At 39.5% G+C, this 14,015-nt stretch overlaps 1 protein-coding gene across 3 annotated transcripts; it reads left to right on the top strand.

Annotated features, from left to right (window-relative positions):
• The first annotated feature begins 2,067 nt into the window (after positions 1 to 2,067).
• LOC109416145 (beta-chimaerin) lies at positions 2,068 to 10,643 on the top strand. 3 transcript variants are annotated; one of them, XM_062858644.1, is made up of 6 exons: positions 2,068 to 4,089; positions 4,162 to 4,245; positions 4,322 to 4,403; positions 7,621 to 8,310; positions 8,839 to 9,228; positions 9,288 to 10,643. In XM_062858644.1, exons 3-6 carry the CDS (start codon positions 4,355 to 4,357, stop codon positions 9,551 to 9,553), a joined length of 1,395 nt encoding a protein of 464 aa, XP_062714628.1. In that variant the 5' UTR covers positions 2,068 to 4,089; positions 4,162 to 4,245; positions 4,322 to 4,354; the 3' UTR covers positions 9,554 to 10,643. The 3 variants fall into 3 exon arrangements, with proteins under 3 accessions (XP_062714628.1, XP_062714626.1, XP_062714627.1); XM_062858642.1 differs by having other exon boundaries at positions 2,069 to 4,089; positions 4,162 to 4,214; XM_062858643.1 differs by having other exon boundaries at positions 2,069 to 4,089; positions 4,148 to 4,214.
• Positions 10,644 to 14,015: the final 3,372 nt, after the last annotated feature.

Genomic DNA, 14,015 nt, shown 5'->3' with positions numbered 1-14,015 from the left:
ATCTTCACTTTCAACCTTCGAATTTTCTACACACTGATAACTTGATCACTCGAAAACTAGCACTTTGAAAATAGCCACCGAACTGGAAAGTATCGAAGACAAACCGGACGAACTAAAAATTGCGACTGTCTCGCACGAACGCTCGCCAAAGAGTGCAATGTGATTTTGACTGCCATATTTCCAATCAGAACACCATTCCCGATTTCGGTAACATCGCGGCCACAATAGCGGAAGACGATTTGGAGCAGAAGGAGGAGCACCGAGAGGAGCACCGTGCATGATTGGAACAACAATAATAAAGAACATAATATACTTGTGTCAAGTGAATTGTATGATACCATGATATTGCTTTTAGATAAATAAATATATTGTGTAATACGTGTTTAACATCGTAAAATGATCGAAAATCCGAAGAAAAATCGTCCAAATTTCAATCGATACCAGCACCAACATAGGACTTGATTTTGAGTAATTTCAATCCAATATCAACTACTCCCCAAACACTTAAATTCATCCAAAACTATGTTCTAGTGAAATAACTCAAATTTGAGTTATTGAGAAATAACTCAAATTTGACTGGTTTTACTTAGCTGTCAAGCTGAGTGAAAAAGACTTAATTTTGAGTAGTTTCCTTTCCCCGTGTACAACAATGACGACTAGCTACGCATTAATTTCACCGTCTTCAGCCAGAAGCTGCACAGACTGAACATTACTAACACGAGACAACGGACAACACAGATAGCAGCCAGTGGCCCAATGGAGAATTTTCCGTTTGACGAAAAGTTTTCCACGACTGAAGCGGGAATCGAACTAGCACTCCGAGGCTTACAAAACGCCTAGTCGACTGTCGCCGCTAACCGTACGGCCACGAAGCCCACTATTATGTCGTGGAATTCTCGACTATTAAACCCCTTTTCTGAAGTACACTCAGAAATAAAAGTATACACGGAATTACTATTATTTATGCATTTTGTATCCGCATCTCTCTCACTCTCTTTCTGTTTTCATGCTATCTGGTGCTTCACCTGGGTTGACGAAACACTTCTCTTCAACCCAGGCTAAACGGCAGATAGCATGAAAACAAAAAGAGAGTGAGAGAGATGCGGATACAAAATGCATAAATAATAGTAATTCCGTGTATACTTTTATTTCTGAGTGTAGCAAAAATCATTCCATGCAGAGATAGCATAATAGTGATGAAATTTATAAAAAATAACTAAGTCAAGACTGATTTGAAAAAACTTAGAAAACAATAGACAATAATAGGCTTTTAAGGAAATACGCGATCTTATGATTCCTAAACGTTTATTTCTTTGATGAATTGAGCTAATATTTTGACACGAAATATACGATTATACAAATCGTGTCTGATCACAAGCTTGGGCACGATAGGGCAACCAAAATGTGTCAAAGTGATCGGACAACGGCACTCTTTTGATTTACACGTGTGTTGCTGTTCGATCAGTTTTGCACTTACGCCCACACATGTGATCAGCAATGTTTTGTATTTCTTATACGCAAAATTCTTCATTGTGATTTATCTGAAGTTTTGTTATATAAATATATTTTATTCAAATTATTTACAATCATATTTAATTGAGAAATTACACAGATATTAAGAAAAATAAATATATACTAGCTGTACCCGGCAAACTTTGTCTTGCCTACTGCGTTTTTTGACGTTTCAAGTTTCTAGCCAAGACCAAGTCCCCGATCAAAATGTATGGAAGATCAATTATCAAAAACTCTCCATTTTTCTATGTTTTTTGCCTCATAAACCTTCCTTGGGTGAAAACTAACAGAACAAAACTATAAAACGACCAAAATCGGACCTTCCGTTCGCAAGTTATGCGCGCTCCCACGTATGCCACTGCATTTTTATATAGATAGATTGATTCTGTAATTTATGAGAATCAGAAATTCGCGTTTTTCTACAAAAGACAAAATTAAATCTATTATATTTCAAGTTCAAGTCTTCAGTATAAATTATGACTTAAGTATGGTTTTTTTAATTGATTTTATCAATATAATCTCTGCATGAATTGGTCGTTCCGGTTCCAATTCCAGAGAAAAAAGGGCGCAGTAGTCGGAAGGCGATGAACTACCTCAGCAGCACCCTGGTGCACGTCATGCTAGCGGAGTCGGGGCTGCTTCCGATGAACCTGCGGATTGAAAGCTTGACAAAAAAAGAGCTGATAAGGACGATCTGGTTTAGGACACCTCTCATGAAGTTCGTCGGTGCAACCATGGACAGAGAAATGGGCAACGAATCTTTCCTAACCGAGGTGGCAGACAAACATCTGGATGTACTCTTCCAAGTGCACCCATCGGACAGGGAGCTTCCAAGTTTAATGAGAATGCGCACCTTCGAAAGGGTAGAAATGGACAGAATAGTAGAAACAACATTAGGAGAAAGGCTGAAGAAGGAGCGGACGGCACCCGAAGTGTGGCAAGCACTGTTCAAGGAAGCGTGCCAAACAAAGTACAAGCACCACAAAAAAATCTTCACGGATGCCTCAAAAATGGCTACCGGAACGGCCATAGCGGTATTTGATGAAACAGACTCGAACAACATCACGGAGAGTATCAACACGAATTTCACGAACGCCGAACTATTCGGCATTCTGAAAGCACTGGAACTCATCAAAAGAAAAGGATACAGGAAAGCGGTCATATTCACGGACTCGATGAGTGCATGTGAGATGATACGGAATGGACGAACAGTGGACAACAACTATCTCATCGGAGAGATATATAAGGATTTCCTGAATAACACGGAAAATTCGATAAAGGTCCAATGGATACCGAGCCATATAGGAATCCATGGAAACGAAGTCGCCGATCAGCTGGCAGTGGCCAAAACATAGTATGAGCAATCGTACTACCAAGGAGTAACTGCTGGGGACGCGCTCATCCTGAGCGCTAAAAATACGTGGGATGAGTGGAATCGGAAATACAAGGAAGTGTCGAAAGAGAAAGGAAGATGGCACTTCCAATTGATGGAAAAACCGGGAAGACGGATATGGAGCAAGGAGCTTATACTGAATCCAAAAGAAGTGAAAATTTTGAACAGAATTAGAAGTGGACATTGTTTGACGAAAGAAAGAAAGGCAAAATGGGGTTGGGAAGAAGACGAACTGTGTGAATGGTGTGAAGAAACTGAAAACATCAAACACATAATCTACGAGTGCCCAAGATACAACCAAAGTCGAACTCAGTTTCCAGCATTGGAATACATGAAACCCCTAGAAGTGATCCTACAAGAAGGCTGTGAAGAAGAAATGAAACAAATACTTATTTTTTTGGAAGAGATTCGCATTTGAAAGGACAACCACACATCCAACGAACACACCAGAGAAAAACAACAGAAGCACACCCAGAGGCGAGATGGAGCAACGATGGTCTTAGCCTGTCGTAAAGACAAATACAAAAAAAAGATAAGTATTGCACTCATTTCAAACATATTTTCACCAAAGTTTCCAATAATATCATGGATGACAGTGCAAACAACATTGATTCCTTAAATTAACGAAAATTTTTTAATTTTGGAACATCAGTTTGATAATGACTAGTTAATAAAACAACAGTATAAACAGTTTTCAAATGCGCTATGCGAGATAGGCATTACCTTCGGACCAAGGCTTCGGTGGGTGGATTAATCTGCGTGGCGGCAGTTGCCAGCATCCGAGCGATGAAATCAAAACAGAAAAGTGTTGCCGTTCAGGCGGCTGTTCACTCTTCGCTTCTCTACCTATTTTCTCTGGTCTGGTCCGATCTTTCCCAAATTGGGATCATTGATGCACAACTAGTTGTTAGACAAAAATTTGAGACTGTTTCATGCACTTCTAAAAAATAATTTCAAATTTGATAATTTTGCCTGTCCCGATCATTTTGTCAATCCTCTTGTGTATACGCGAACGCGAACAGTTTTATATTTACTCTATCTATATGCTTCTTCGTTACATTGCCAATACGCCCTTTCCATAAGCAGCATATCAATTTTGCTTCTGCCATCGAGCTGTATGTAAACATTATTAAAGTGATAGCTCCTTGTTATTTTTATCGGTATCGTAAAATCGTATTTTAAAGGTAATAATAAACTTTATATGTTAGCTTTATTATGGTCAAAGTTATTAATGAATTGTAGTTAAATGATTACAGGTTTTCAAGTTGTACCCGAAATCACAGCAAGGAAGGAAAACATTGCTGGCAAGGTAATAATTGAGTCATGATTGATACTGTAGGGTTTGTATTATCTTTCCATTGCAAATTGTTTATATATATACCTATGTTATAAAACTAATAATGCAATTATTTATAGGTGCTATACAGTGGTTCATCATACGCATAAACTATGGCTAAGGAACCCCCATCTCCAAGTCATAAAGTATGGAAACCCGAATGTAAGTATATGTTTCCTTGACCTAATGAAAAGTTATTATTATTATTATTATTATTATTGTTTATTTTAATTCAAAATTTAGAAAGAGGGAAAAGCCCCCTTGAACGATTTACATTTAAAATCATTCTCAAAAGGGCGCAAAACCTCTTTTTCTGTTATTCTGTTATAATCAACGCACCCCCGGGCCGTGGCCAATCTGCGTTGTTTCGCTGGGCGATACGTCTACCAGTAGACTTGTATCTGCCCTATGCTAAACCGATTAGCATATCAAGTCCTTTCCACTGATGAGTAGGCTCGAATGTCCCGCCCCTCCCTATAACCCATAGGGGGAAATAAGGAGTTTCCAGTTTCAAGTATTGTATTGATTATGGCACCAACTCTTTCTATTCCTTGGGAAAAAAATCACTAGACTTGAATTATCAGACTACTATTAATAATGACCATATTTAAGATACAAGTTTGCATACACAATTGTAAAAGCAGTGTTAGATACTTTAAACTGAATTGAAAAATTGAAAAAAAAATATATAAATTGTAAACTATTCCGCGGCGACACGAATGCTTCAATAGTGTCATAAATAAACGCGCAAACAAACAAATAATTGATATTGAAGTATGCATATTGCATTATCTATTAGCAAAGTCGTAGAAAGAGTTGGGCGCCTGATTATAAAATTGTTGTACTTATCTTGTGTGTTTCGGACAAGTCCCGTTTGTGTTGGCCATTGGGACACTTCTTGCTTCAAAACGGTCGTTTCTGGAATGGAAAGAGAATAATTGGCCGCACAACTCCGCAAATGGGCGGCCCGCACATATTAGTATAATGTTGCAATGATTGGAAATAGTAGAGTATAATTGTTAATCTATATGAATACTGCTACTAGTTCAGATTTCTCACCCTCCACGATTCTCTAGATACTGTTATAGCGTGTTTGTTGTAAATTTGTTGATAAGTGAAGCCTCCAATAATTCAAAATTCAATGTAGCGAAGATCTTAAGCGGATAGCATTCATTGATAATGATAGTGATTATTTTAATATAATATGGCTTAACAAAATAACTATTCAATTATTTTAAATCGGATTCGTCAATAAAATTATTGTTCATAACATAATTAACCATGCGAATATCTAACTACACAAACTAAAAAGTGTTATTATATTTTACCAATGATTTCATCCTAATCTTGACCCTAACATAGTTATGCGCTTAGTTGGACAATGACCAAATATAGTGTTGTTTCGACAATAGTCACATACTATGCCCTACGACATTGACGATTCTATTGTCTATGGCTCACCTATTTAGCGCCACCCAGCAGGGACTTGGTCTGGTACCCAATTTAGTATATCCGCTCCACGTAATGTACCGTACCTCTTTCGATTTGTGATACATTACGCGGAACATTACTCTCTTCATTCGGATAGCGGCTATGTAACCCATTGGATTAAAAACCTCCATCAAACATGAAGCGATTAATTGGAGACTGAAGACTCTATACCAAATTTGGCTCAGAGACAGGTAATCAGTGAAGTCAGTTTTTCTCGTTTGTCAGAGACGATTGATACGTATTAAGACAAACTTTCCACTGCATCTGCCAGCAATAATCGGTGATCGATCAACATTTCGAGTACCTACCCCAATTTACACAAGAATGCCAAGGATCACCGCACATGCTTTACAATACAGTTGGAAAAACTAGAGCAACACCTGGCCACAATGATGCATAAAGCACTAAAGCGGACCGGAAGTGTCGGTGAGCCAGCCCCACCAGGGCGCAAAACCTCTTTTTCTTTTCAAAAATCATTACAAAAATAAAATATTTTAAAACTAATCTAAAGGCTCAAACGGAATTTATCCATCGCAAAGCCGGAATCTTGATAGTGGATCCTCAACCGAAAACCAGGCAATCCTCCATCGATTTTATATTTTCTTTAATCCTGAAAAAACAGAAAAAAAAATGCGAGAATCATTCAAAATATAAAAAAATCATTCTGTTTAAAAATCATACTAATGAAAAGTTTATAACTATAGGCTAACGTTAAACTGAATAAATACTGAATACTGAATACATAACTAAGGGTCTGTGTCAATTGGCGAATTAAAATTAATTTTCACTTAAACTTGACAGTTCGATAATTATTTTCTTAGGAGAACTGTCAAGTTTAAGTGTTGAACTGTCAAATTTGAGTAAAAATTAATTTTAATTCGTTAATTGACACAGACCCTAAGAGACGAATGCCGAGTACGGTAAAGTCTCTCTAAACAAAAAAAAATAATACATAACTACAAATGTTTGCTTACCCTGATAAAAAGTGTAAGCTTAATAGATGTGAGAATATTTTGCTGTAATTATTGTTTAAGAACTGTTATAATTACTTGTATACATTTTATTGATACTAATACGATATAATCACACACAATCATCCATAAACCACAAACGCCAAACTTTGGCCATCTCGGAGCCCGTTCCTGCCTCGTTGAATTTTGTTTATACATATTTTTGAAAATTTGTATGAAGCATATACTGCCATATGCAGCCATATATCCCATGTTCTATGAGAATCTCTATTAATGAGTAGTACGCAAATCGCAACAAATTTCTTGGCCTATCTCGTTGCGTGGGAATCGCTCAAGAAATAAGGAAGCGTCGCTTTATTCCGGTTCCTAGTACGGAGCTGAAACGCAACATCAAATCAAATGGGGCTTGCTGTGTTAAATTTCTTGACCATTCCGGTCACGGAAAAATGATGCACTGAACGAAAATTACTTGAGCGATTCCGTTTGAAGTGCACACCTCGCATAACATGGGACAACTAAGCTGCACACGGCAGTACACTCAGTGCGCCCATACAGCCGAAGCGCGAAAATGCATGGATATTCAGCAAAATAATGTGGAAAGTGACGGGTTTGATTTTCGATCCCAGAATCTTCTAAAATGGAAATATTACTATAGTAAAACAAATATTACGGAATACGCATGTACCTTCGCCAGAGATGATATATAAGAAATTAACTGTATTGGGTTTAGGATTCTCTGAAAGACCCTAAACCGTCTTCAACCAGAGTATTTTTGAACAGACTGAACAAACAGTTACATTAGGCAACGGATTCAAATACTAGGAAAATTTAAGGACGATTTTTTACTTCATTAATTATAAGAACTTCTAGGTAATATGAAATATCCTACCCAACATTTAATATGTATATTTTTATAGTGTATAAAATTCAGCTCGAAGCACCCACACCTAAGGCAGTATGCTGTGAGAGTCAACCCGTAACTCGTCCGGATTTTTACAATTTGGAATACCACGGAACTATGAATCATAAAGACTGCGAACACATTTTGTCGGAAAAGCCAGATGGATCCTATTTAATTCGACGGAGCCCCGGAGCAGAGGACTATTGGACCTTAAGCCTACGTTTCGGCGAGAAAACCAAACATTTCAAAATCTACTACACTCCGGATAAGGGGCATTATCTCAGTGAAAATTTCAAAAAGTTTGACACCATCCACGACCTCGTGGCAGATGGGTTGGTGGATTTTTATATGCGTCTTCACGCCGGTCCCATTATACAGCAGATGATGTGCCAGACGAAGAATTGCTACGAGCAAAGTCCATACATGACATTGAATCGGCGGAAGCTCAGGGCGCTTTCGAATGAGTTGAGAAAATCCTCAAAATTATCGATGCTGAATGACGACGCGACCGTTGGAAACGTTTTAGGTACGGAATCGGATAGCTTAACAGAAAACATGGTTATTGACCAGCCAAGTGATGATGTTCTACCGGAAATCTACGAGAAAAACCATTTGTTTAAAACCCATACCTTCAAGGGACTGAACTGGTGCGAGTTTTGTGCTAATTTTCTCTGGGGGTTCACGTCGCAAGGAGTTAAATGTGAAGGTTAGTATAAATTTACAATCATTTTCAAATATAAAATTTTATCATTGCATATTGTAGATATGTTAAGAAATTGAGTCCACCATTTTGTTTTATCTGTGAGTAATTCGGAAGTAATAGTAGGCCAGTCTCAAAGCACAATGAATAGCGAACACTAAAAAAAATTGGTTGAAATCGGTCGAGAACTGTTTCCGCAATCGTAGTCACCGCATCGACGTTTTTGGAAAAACATAATTCCGAGATAATCGCGTTTAAAGTTTCAAGTATTCACTACGCGCTCGTAAGGGAGCGCAAAACGCTATATCACAGACAAACAGACGTCTCACTCTACCCACTTACCATCGTTTCCCTTTTTAACGGACTATTCAAATATTTTGTAGTACGCAAATCTCTCACTCATAGTGCTCGCATCGTTTTTGCTCCTGTTTGACGTTTGCTCATTACCGCCATCTACCCAATGGGTTTGCGAAACACAACATTCTCACGTCTATGCTAACCATTTTTCACTGTGTATGTTGACTTATCCCACAGATTGCGGTTTTGTAGCCCACATCAAGTGCTCTGAACTGGTTCCTGCCAAGTGTGTTCCGGATTTGAAGCGGCTACGAGGAATATTTGGTGTAGATTTGACAACCCTGGTCACCGCCCACAAATGCAAGATCCCGTTCATCGTCAAAAAGTGCGTCGAAGAAGTCGAACGCCACGGTATGCTACAGGAAGGAATATATCGAATATCTGGCTTTGCCGATGAGATCGATGCTTTAAAAATGGCTCTCGATAAAGATGGAGAAAAGGCTGACATGTCGGTGCTAGCGTATAGCAATATAAACGTCATTTCTGGCGTTTTGAAGCTTTACCTACGACTGCTTCCGGTTCCATTAATTACATTCCATTCGTATCCTGCTTTCATGAGCTCTATGGGTAACGTCAGTGTAGCTTAATTGTTTAATTTGTATTGTATAATGTATCTCTCGTTTCAGTGAACAAGACCATAGGCGAACAGGTGCGATCCTTACGGGAGGCCATAAAGCTTCTACCGTTGGCTCATTTCAATTGTTTAAAATACATTCTAGAACATCTCAACCGGATTGCTTCTCACAATGCAATAAATAAGATGAATGAATCAAATCTTGCCACAGTGTTCGCTCCAACGCTAATAGCCACACCGCAACATCTCACGGATTTATCCCAAGAGATCAATATGCTCACAGCCCTAATTACGCACTGCCATACAGTATTTCTGTAGATTCTCGTTTATAATCATATTTTACAGCAATCTCATATACTCACAAAAGACCACAATAATATTCAACTATCCGTACTATTGGCTTAAATGATCATTTAGGAAAGTCAATTTTGCTTATATCATTGAACAGAACAAATTATATTTTTTTCTCTAAATTCTCACAATGTTCTCAATTATTATCCGAAATCATGAAAATTTTTGCTATTTTGTGATAGCGTAAAAAGTAACACCCGTAGGTTTCTAGAGCCCTTGGAATTCCCAACAGGGTAAAAAACTTTATAAAACGACTTGTGCCTAGTTGGGATCAGGTGTTACATCAACCATTGTCCATCACAGCTTATTGTGACAGGATATTTGACTAGCACCAAATTAAATATGGGTCATACCACAATACCTACATCCTAAATAATGGATGCAGTGATTAAAAGGCTCTATAGATGAGGGAAAAAACACCCGTAGAATGCGTACGGATGCTGTACTCAGATTCTTCGTTGACTTTGAGTATTGTGCTGAAATATATGTTGTGTTTTTTTCTTGATAAAAATAATTTATGATAAACACATTTTTTTTTTCAAGCGTTGTGGTGAAAAATATTAATTGCGCAAATGCCCATTTTCCTGAAAAAAATATCAAAACAAAGCGAACATTCTTCGTAATATAAATTTTATGTTGCACTTATAAAAACATGTGCTGAACCCTCCTTGTGCATTGAGGTCATTTTTTTAACCAAATCGTTCACTACGTAAGCGAGCTGTGCTCAACGTGATGCATTAGGAAGGGTATTTTTTAGGTAAAAGTCCCCATTAAATTACTATTTTAATGACTTTATGCAGTATCTCCATAATTTATTAGGGTGGGGCGGGGCAAGATGGGTCGCATAAGGATGGATCACCATAACTTCGTAAATACAAATCGGATTGGTTTGCATTCGTCCGCTACTCTTTAATACACTAGTTAGCTATGCTAAAAGTCGATAAAAAGTTCATTAAATACAAAATATGATGTTAAACAAGCAGTTTTAAAAAGTGATCGATTTTGTGCCGTGAAAAAAGTGCGGGGCAAGATGGGTCACCTTTTAAGTAATTAACATTTTTTCAACGAAAAACGTCAAAATATAAGATTTGTTCCGCATTCAAATATGCTCCATATCCATACTGAGTAAACAAGAGCTACTAGTAAACATTTTATAAATTTATTTGGAATATAAAAAAAAACTTTACGATTTGAGTGGTCCTGAGGCGACTTGAAAATCGATGTTTTTACTAAAAAATTATCATAATTTTATGTTATAATTTTGAGCGTTTATTCCGCTTGATTGAAGTCATTTATGAGATAGTCTTGTAATAAAAAATAAATAACTTTTTTTTCATTTCTGATCCATTTTCATTTCATTTTTATTTATTCAATATTAATTCTGTTTAGCGTACAATTTGTTTCCATAAGCTGAGATATGGCTTTCCTTTCAACAGCTATATAATTCTAGTAAGGCAATCTATACAAATTAGAGAACTAGTTCATTCAGTTAATTTAAAGATAAAGGAAAAAGCGCAAAAAAACCTTTGAAATAGCATAAAGGGTTGTTGAGATAGTTAGAGGAAAAGTTAACTTAAACCTAATATCACAGTCTCTGCGGTAAACGTTGCAGCAGCGGATTTGCTGATGTGGCGCATCCCATCCAAAACTTTGGAAGCACACGTTGGAACCACTCGTTGATTTGCTCCATCCTAGCAGTGAAATGGACATCTTCAGTGGGGTGGAATGGATCTAAATTCATTATCATTTTCAGAATCCGATTTTGCTTCACCTGAAGCTTTTTCCTGTGGATAGCTGCACAGTGAAACCACGCAGGAAAACCGTATGTCATCACTGGTTTGAATACGGTCTTGTACAGCAAAAGTTTCGAATTTGTGTCCAAGTGCGACCGTCGATTGATCAGCGGATACAGCATTCTCGTAAGCTTGTCGCGCTTACTTAAAGTGTTTTTAATGTGGACAGCAAATGTTAACTTCCGGTCCAAGGTTAAGCCCAGATATCCTACGTCGTCCGACCATGGTAGTTGGCGTCCCCAAACAGAGATCTCACTTTGCGGTAGTTTTTGTGGACTTCGTTTCCGAGTGAAGAAAATCGCCTGGGATTTGTCCGCATTAGCCTTTATCTTCCATTTTCTTTGGTACCTCTCGATGGCGTTTTGGGCCGCTTGTAGCTTGGTTACCACAATAACCGGATCAGAGTCTGATGCAATAAAGCCAGTATCGTCAGCGAAGAGATAGTACTGGACATCATCTAGCATCACCAGGTCAGCGGTGAAGATGTTGTAGAGCGTGGGGCTCAGCACAGCACCTTGTGGGACACCGTAGGGTACTTCGTGGCGATCAGATGAGTGCCCATTGACAGACACTTGGTAGGAGCGGTTTAACAAAAAGGAGCGGATAATCTTCAATATGTACATTGGAAAATTTCCAAGTAGCATCTTGTGCAGAATTGCCTCCTGCCAAACAGAATCGTATGCCTTCTCGACATCTAGAAGTACCATCCCAGAGGACTTACCTCGTGTGAAGCTGGTTTTTACGTCCCTGACTAGCCGAGCCAGTTGGTGATTGGTGGAATGGCCTCTTTTGAACCCGAACTGCTCATCGGGAACAATCCGTGTACCTTCCAAATGTTGTTCAACACGATTTAGGATCACACGCTCCAGTAGCTTACTGAACGAGGACAGCAAACTGATTGGCCTATAGTTCGACGGAATCGAGGAGTCCTTATTCGGTTTCGGGATGGCGATGACCACGGCGTGCTTCCAGCTGCTCGGGAAGTATCCTAAACGAATGCAGGCAGAGAAGATTTTGGCGAGAAAAATGTGGGCCTTTCTCGGAAGTTTTTTGATCACACAGTTCCGTATTTTATCTCCTCCAGGAGACTTTTTGGATTTGAGCCTTCTAATGTACATAATTACTTCCTTTGGACGAATCAGCCACGGGTGATCTCCAGTTAGATGCGTCTGATCGATGAGGACAATCGACTCGTTCACCGCTGCAGCAGTGTCTGGATCGTCTGGCATCTGGTTCATATGTGCACGAGCAAAGCTTCTTGCCAGTAGTTGAGCCTTTTCTAGAGGAGAAGCGATCATTTTGTCATCGTGACGCAACGGGGGGCTACACTTTGACGATTTTCGCAACGCCTTAGTGATCTTCCACAATGTTTCGCGATCGCCGTTTAATGTTCGAAGCGTTTCCTTAAATCTGCTGAAATTTGCTTCGTCGCATTCTTCTCGGATCCTGCGGTTCAGCGATAGTACTATATCACGGTAGATTGGATCTCTTCTTCTGTACCATTGCCGGCGGCGTTTGTTCCGCAGCGCGATCAATCTTCGAGTACTCTCCGGGATTTCAGCAACTTGATAGGTTCGTTTCCGAACTTCGGGGACCGAGACAGCTTCAGCTTCCATTACAATCGTTGTCAGGAGTTCTATTGCAGCATCAACTTCAGCTTCGTTGTCGAGGGTTGTGACAGCCGGATCCAACAGGTCTAATTTGGAATTTACTACACGTTGGAAGCGAGGCCAGTCTGCCCGCGAATAGCACCGGACCTTTGGTATTATGTTTGCGATTGGGGCAGAGAGACTGACGTCGAACATTACTGGCAGATGGTCTGATGACAGTTCGTTGAGCGTGACCGGTTTGGTCATGTCCAGCAAGTTGTTTGAGAGGGTTAGGTCTAGAGTGGATGGGCGGCCACGACCTGACGGTAGGAACGTGAAGGAATCTGGGAAGTGGACGAAGAAATTGCGGCTAGCTGCCTCTTGATACAGCAACGTGCCTGCTTTGTTAGCCTTAGAACAGTTCCAGTGGCGATGCCGTGCATTCAGGTCTCCGGCTATGAAGAATGGGTCAGCTCGTCTTGTGAGCTCGACGATGTCTCGACGGAATTGAGTCCAAACAGAACGTCTCCTCGCACCCGGAAAGTAGGCGGCGATCACTAGTAGATTTCCGTTTGACGTTGTGATCGAAATTGCCACACTTTCGATGACCTTCGTCGAAATGTTGAGCTCGATAAACCTAATGCCTTTACGGATCACAATCATCACGCCTCCTCCTCTTTCTGCGTCGTTGGAATTGCGGTCGAAACGGATACACGAAAATCTCGGATGAAAAAAAGCATGCTTTTGCTGCAACCAGGTTTCGGTAACGATTCCCACGTCCACGTTGTGTCTCTCCAAGAAGTCGAAAAGTTCCATTTTCTTACCGTGAACGGAACGACCGTTCCAGTTAGCCAGACGCAAGTAGTTTAGATTAGGCATCGTAAACATACTTGGTCGTAAGCTCGAAAAGAGCTAAAAGTTGCTGCTGTTTTGTTTGACATTTCGCCAGCCGGTCAAACATTTCTCTCGCCAGAGCAAGAAATTCGGACATCGTGAAAAGATCTTTATTGGTTCCTTGGATTTTCAGCACTTCAGCGTACGAATTTG

The sequence above is a fragment of the Aedes albopictus genome, chromosome 3 (assembly GCF_035046485.1).
Source record: "Aedes albopictus strain Foshan chromosome 3, AalbF5, whole genome shotgun sequence".
Classification (NCBI taxonomy): Eukaryota; Metazoa; Arthropoda; class Insecta; order Diptera; family Culicidae; genus Aedes; species Aedes albopictus.
The sequence above is the reverse complement of the archived record's forward strand: the minus strand, read 5'-3'. Positions and strand labels throughout refer to the sequence as shown.